This window comes from Limulus polyphemus, unplaced genomic scaffold (assembly GCF_000517525.1).
Source record: "Limulus polyphemus unplaced genomic scaffold, Limulus_polyphemus-2.1.2 Scaffold405, whole genome shotgun sequence".
Lineage (NCBI taxonomy): Eukaryota > Metazoa > Arthropoda > Merostomata > Xiphosura > Limulidae > Limulus > Limulus polyphemus.
This window is the reverse complement of record NW_013666015.1, coordinates 569,295-576,149: the sequence shown is the minus strand read 5'-3', so window position 1 is coordinate 576,149 and position 6,855 is coordinate 569,295. Positions and strand designations below refer to the sequence as shown.

The 6,855-nt window shown below is 34.9% G+C and overlaps 1 protein-coding gene across 1 annotated transcript in view; it reads right to left on the bottom strand.

The window, feature by feature from the left end:
• Nucleotides 1-469: 469 nt before the first annotated feature.
• LOC106458026 (organic cation transporter protein-like) overlaps nucleotides 470-6,855 on the bottom strand; it is a 12,984-nt gene continuing 6,598 nt past the window's right edge. Inside the window, exons 4-8 of the mRNA XM_022384146.1 lie at nucleotides 4,749-4,843; nucleotides 4,130-4,344; nucleotides 3,644-3,825; nucleotides 2,908-3,044; nucleotides 470-819 (exon numbers count right to left, since the gene is read on the bottom strand). Coding sequence (XP_022239854.1) covers nucleotides 735-819; nucleotides 2,908-3,044; nucleotides 3,644-3,825; nucleotides 4,130-4,344; nucleotides 4,749-4,843 — 714 coding nt within the window. The 3' untranslated portion in view covers nucleotides 470-734. The remainder of the gene's footprint in view (nucleotides 820-2,907; nucleotides 3,045-3,643; nucleotides 3,826-4,129; nucleotides 4,345-4,748; nucleotides 4,844-6,855) is intronic.

The following is a 6,855-nucleotide window of genomic DNA, read 5'->3' as shown; positions in this document are numbered from 1 at the left end:
TAAACCCAATATGAAGATTTATTCCTGATGTTTATTCAAATTTAGAGACGATTTGAATGTTTAACGTAGAAAACGTTATGACAAGTTTAACACGGTAACAAATGTACAACATTTCGACAAGGTTTTTGTCATTATCAGGTTACTGCGTTAAAATTATAATGAAGCTTATTCATTACCTATTCTAGCCGTCTCTGAACTTTATTAGTCTCAAAGTTTATTCCTCATCATCAAACTTCCGGATGTTCTTGTATAAAAAGTAGTTCCAATAACGTAACATGAGTGACTGATATAAATTGCGTTTCAACAGACAGGTTATGCTTGAAATACTTTAACTCACTATTATTATGTAAGCCAGTAAATAATAATATGGTCTAAATTATCATCAGGCTTTTTGTTGCTTTAATCGATTTGATTTAATGATAGTTTTATGAAACGTTTTTGTTAAATATGACAGGTTTAACTGCTATAGTTGTACGTAAAAATATGTCACGATATTTTATTTCGTTAAAAACTCTACATATGATCAAACTAGATATGTTCAAAAATAGAAAATTCGTTTTTTAATAGTTTAAAAAGTAGTTCCCGTAATTAGTGGACACTCCTAATCTGAATCCCATACTGTTTGGGAAGAAGACAGACTTGCATTATTACCACATCTTCTGCGTACAAGGAGCTTCGTCTCCGATCTGTGGACTAGTTTTAACACGTATGTGTCACATTTATGCAATGTAGTTCTACAACATCTGAACTGTCAAAGGGTCTACTTCTTCAATTTCATTTTTCATTACTGGTGGTGGATACGATGAATTTTCTATATCACTGAAATACAAACAAAAAGACAAATATATACTTTCAGTTTTTTGTCATAATTTTTCTTGTTCTATATACGTACTCCACATCGTGCATCTCAGAACAAGATCTTTTCTAAATTGTATTTAATTTTTAATTATGTGATACCCGGATAGTTTTTGGTGTAAAAGCATTTGAGAGAAGTGTTTATATTGTAACAGTGTTTTTTTATATATTTTTTTTACTAATAATTTTCTGCCAAATATTTATTCTATTTAACTTAATAAAAACATTTACTTTGTGCGACTCGATTTGCTCTCGCCCAGTCTTATTAGGGTAAATATTTTCAAGTTCGATTTTGTGTATTCTGAAAGCAAAGTTAAAAGATGTCTCATTTTCTTCGTTTGATCATTACAGGGTATATATAATGTGTAGTGATTTAATTTAAAATATTAATTCAATTTCTAGTGTTAATAAGAAAATCTATAGCTTAATCTGAGTTACTAGCATGTATAATGGACAACACTGAGCTCTGAAATAAGCCAGCTGCTTTGAGTTATGAATAATTTAGAAAATAATGACATCGCTACTAAAGACATTGATAACCCAAGAACTTTAGGAAGGTAAAACGTTTCATTTTCATGGATGAATTAATGTGCATTTTTAATTACAAAACTTCCCAATTCATCCTTTGAAAAACAACGGTCCACCTTATGTAAGTTCTTGGGTTAGTGGGTCTGTTTACCTGAGATTTACCCACTTTTATACATTCTAAAAGGTTTCAAAATTTCTTGAATTCAAGAAACAAATGTAACACATAATCTTTACTGTGTGTGTTAATAAAAACTTTTCAGACACTTATAGTATTAAGCAGTACGTTCCTCATAATTACATTTCAACTAATTCGCTTGTTTATTTGTTTGTATGTTTGTAGTTAAGCACAAAGCTACACAAAAGGTTATCTGTGCTCTGCCCACCACGGGTATCGAAACCTGGTTTCTAGAGTTGTAAATCTACAAACATACCGCTTATGTTTATGTTGTTGTTTTAGCGCAAAGCTACACAATGAGCTATCTCTGTTCTGTCCACAGGCAGGGAATCAACTTCGGATTTTAGCATTGTAAGTCCGTAAACTTGAACCGTGGGGCCTATATTTCTAACAATGGCAATCTATAAAATCATTCTATTTCTTTACAAGTAGTGGTATGAAAGTAAAAATATTGATATATATCATTTGAGCACCGCGAGATTCTTGGGAATAACTGATTATGTTGTTAGGCTAACTTTTCTATTAGAATGAACAACGTCTAAAATCTCATTCAAGCTTTTAATTTGTTCGAAAATACAAAACAAACTTTGAAGCACTAAATATATATTATACTGAGTAAGTATTTATTTTCTTAACCGTAAAATTACCGATGGAAGTCCATATAGATCCATAGATTTTTGAAACATTTTAGAACTATTTATGCAACAAATTCCATGTGAGATAATGACTTTGTTGGATACAAGAACCTTAATAATATGTGGATCGCACAACAATGTGAACAAAGAATGTTATCATTATTGGAATTATTACCACTGATAACTGATACAGATTCTTGTATATTGTACATAGAAAATAAAATATTTCTCCAGACATTTATTTACATTAAATGTTTTAATAGGCAAAAACATAAAATTACTCCATGTGACGCATATTCCGACAGCATTAAACAGAACGAAAAAATAATAATTCGGCAATTTCAGGGTTGAAGAGTCTCCCTGTAAACATGAGTCATCTTTTATGTTTGTTTTGTGGTGTGGACTGGTTATTTTCATGATATTTCTTCTAGTAAAACAAAACGGGAATCAAAGTAAAGATAAACAATGAGATTTATTAATATCGTTCGTCCTAACTTTGGTATCTGCCGCCAGCAGCCCCAATACGTTGACCATTTAATGTACATTTTTTGTTCTATCTGTCCGCTACTCCGTCTGTAACGAGTGATTCCATCTTATAAACCAACATAGCGCGAAAACTGTTAATTAAGCCGATACCTATTGGCTGTCCTGGATTACACACATGAAAACCTGTCAACTTCCTAGTTTCTTAACCAACAAATAGTGTTAACTTACTTTCTATGACCTTCTACTTCTTCTATTGTGTCCATCATGTGATGGTGACATTCGGGAAGAAACAGCACAGTTACTCCGACCACCAACGGAAGACTTCCACACACCACAAATGGTACGGAACGATGAGTGAGTTTACCCTAGCAGTGGAATAATGTGAATTGTGTTTATAACCGGCTAGTGACCCTTAACCATTACTCTTCACCATATATATCGTGACTGAATTAACAGGTGCCCTTCAATGAACATTTATACCACTAAAGAGTAAGACGCGGTATTAATTAATAAATCAGTCTCATCTTAATAATAAACGGAGCGCTATACGATAGGATGTATATTGTGTTGAACATTATAACATTATCTATCTATATATAGTGTGGAAGCTAAAATAGCCTTTTCTGTTATATGTCATACAAGATCACGATTAAAATACTATAACAAACTTAACTAACTATAACTGGTTTGTCGTTTTAAAGAGGCTGATTATAATATGCTTATAATATAATAAACGAGCACGTTTTAGTATATATTAAAAGTCACTAGAGCCAAGAACAACAACAAAACAAAAAACACTTAGTTCTTTATGACTCCTCTTGTTTATATTTTGTTACATAAAATATGTGATTTGAGTTGCTTAAGCCTTAACAAAAGAGAATCTGTTTTATTGGAACAACATTCACAAGCTGAACTTCCTGAGAAATTTTATTTATTTATCCACGCATGCTGAAAATATACTTACTAGATGGCCCAAAAATGGCGACGTAATGGAGCCAAGTCTGGCACTCATAGAGCTGGTGCTGAGGCCGAGGCTGCGGATGACAGTGGGAAAGAGCTCTGCTGTCCACACGTACGTAATGAGGAAAGCCGAATATATACCACACTTACCTAACATTGCTAGGAGTATTCGAATCCAGTTGGGATCTGCTCAAATACAACAAAGCCAGTTAAATTTTCTGTGGAAAATGGTTTGACTCTAATTTTATACTTCTTCATTATACTGTTCGGTATACAATGTAACAATCGAATTGCACTTTATTTTAATTTTAATTTTGTTGCAAGTTTGTGAAAATATTTGTGTGCAGTAAATATTTATTCTGTGACAACTTTACACAGTTCAGCCTTGTTTGTTATACAATGTTTTTGCTAGTAATGCTTATACATCGCTTTCTCAGTTGCATCTATGTTTAGAAAGATTTAAAACCTTAGAAATCTCATTTCTAGGTACCTTCAGGAAGGGCGGCAGATATTAAGCATGCCAAAGCAACAGTCATTAGAGATGCCATTATCGGTGTTCTTCTTCCAAAGTGTCGAAGAATAAAAATACAGGCGACGCCAGCAGGAAAGTCGACGACCGCTACAGCAGAAAAATTAACAAATGGATTTCCTCCTAAGTCGGTGGTTCCAAGAGCAATGGCGTAAAAGACACAGGAGTCGACAAACCTGTACAAACAACATATCAATAACTGTAAAAAAAAAAAGTTATCTTTAATTTCAAAATATATCTTTGTTTACGGAATTTGATAAATTGTGTGAGAAACTAGTAAGAGCCTACTCTGATGGGAAGAACTATTTGACTTAAGAATTGTTGTTACTATGCAAACCCACACAATGGGCTATCTGCGCTCTATCCACCATGGGTAATGTCCGTAATATTTTAAGGTATTTGAGATCGATCATTTTTATTGTAATTCTGCACTATAAATTCCATTTACGTCCTCAGAATTTCAACAAGATTAAGATCTGACTGCTTAAGTTTAGTGCACGAAAGTATGACGAATATAATTTGATATGAACGACAGTTTTTTTGTTTATGCGAATAATCCATCAAGTTGGATAACACATACCAAACGCCGAACATGATTAGGCTTCTCTTTCGCATGGCAGGAGTTTTTACAAGGTCCAAAATATTAACCATCTTCTTCGCCATCGTTTGTTTTTCCTGAGATAAAAAACAAACAAACAAAGATATATTTTTGGTTTAATAAAATATGCTGGTTGATACAATCATTTTAGTTCTTTATTTAACATACAACTAACAAGTTTTGTTTCTTTTTCGATATTCACAAACAGCTACACAAGAGCTATCTCTAACCGACGTAACTAATTTTTTGTTTGTTCAATGTTTCGCGCAAAACTATTCGAAGGCTATTTGCACTGGCCGTCCCTAATTTTGAAGTAATAAGCTAGAGAGAAGTCAGCTAGTCAACGCCACCCACCACCAACACTTGGGCTTCTCCTTACCAACAAACAGTGGGATTTGTGTCACATTATAGCACTCAGCACTCCCACGCCTGAAAGAGCAAGCATGTTTGGCGACTAGTTTTGATCCCGCGACCCGCAGATTACAATTCGAGCGCCTTAACCACCAGACTATGCCAGAGCCTCTAATTTTGAACTGATAACTAGAAAGGAAGCAGCTAGTCCACAGGCTCACTGCCAAAATTTGGGCGACTCTAATTGCACAGTGGAATATGTTCATACCTCTTACAATGCATCTTCGGCTTCTAAGTACGGAGTGCGAGTGTTTCGGCAATGGGGCGCGAATCAAGTGACCATCGGATTCACAGCCCAGTATGCTAATATCTAGGCCACGCCCGGCCAACAAAGTGTGGTGTTTGGTCTTTGAATATAGCTATCACAATTCTAAATCTCATAAATAATGTTAACGTTTTTGGGGTCCCCAGTGGCACAGCGGTATGTTTGCGGACTTACAACGCTAGAAACTGGGTTTTGATATTCGTGGTGGGTTTGTTTGTTTGTTTTTAATTATGCCCAAAGCTACACAAGGGCTATCTGTGCTCTGCCCACCATGGGTATCGGAACCCGATTTCTAGCGTCGTAAGTCCGCAGACATACCGCTGTGCCACTGGGGGTCATCCGTGGTGGGAAGAGCACAGATAGCCCATTGTGTAGCTTTATTGTTTAACTTCAAACAAAGAAACATTTTTGGCTAAGATAAATGCATTAAACCAACTGAGACTTTTATAGTGGTGCTCTGCAATTTGGGGACGTGAGTGCCTTATAAGAGTGACGGTCAAATCTCACTATTCGGTCTGACAATCAAGCGTGTTTTCATCATAGCTGCTGGTTGGTTGATAGTTACCAAATATTGTTCCAATTAAAAAAAAAGTAAATGAGGTAAAATCATTACACTCACTCACCAATTATATGCTTCTCGCTAACCGAATCATAAAAGCTATAAATTTCGTATAGAAAGTAGAGCAGCTTATTAGAGGATTTCAGTGAAATTTCGTACGGGGGAAAACTCAGTTTATTTAAGGAAATATTTACACTTAAATTGTTATCTGCACTGCAACAAGTGAAGGCACATTAATAAAATCGATAATATCTTTGAAAGTTGAAAGTGCACAGATAACCTTTACTCATACCAAAATATTCATTTATCTTGTCCACTAAGTATCACGTAGGTTGAGTAGTGCTCTTGCACAGTTAATAACGAATACTTATGATCGTTATTTTTTAGAAAGCTCTAAAAACATTCGACTGAAATATTTTCAAAAAGTATTCCATAACTGAGGTTTTTCCATTTGATAAACTTATGCAGAAAGTACCTTTCGATTCTAATGATATTTAATGCCTTTTTTGTTTCATTATAGGCTATGATTAGACATTCTTTGTGACTTATGAAAATGGTCAAAGCATTTATGTGCCTTTTTCTAATGTTTGATTACTGAAATTTAACTTTTATCATACGGTGTCCCTAAAATCCTTTTACACAATATAAGTGATACTACTAAATACAAGGCCGGCATGGCCAGGTGGTTAAGGCGCTCGACTTGCAATCTGAGGGTCGCGGGTTCGAATCCCCGTTACACCAAACATGCTCGCCCTTTCAGCCGTGGGGGCGTTATAATGTGACGGTCAATCCCATTATTCGTTGGTAAAAGAGTTGGCGGTGGGTGGTGATGACTAGCTGCCTTTCCTCTAGTC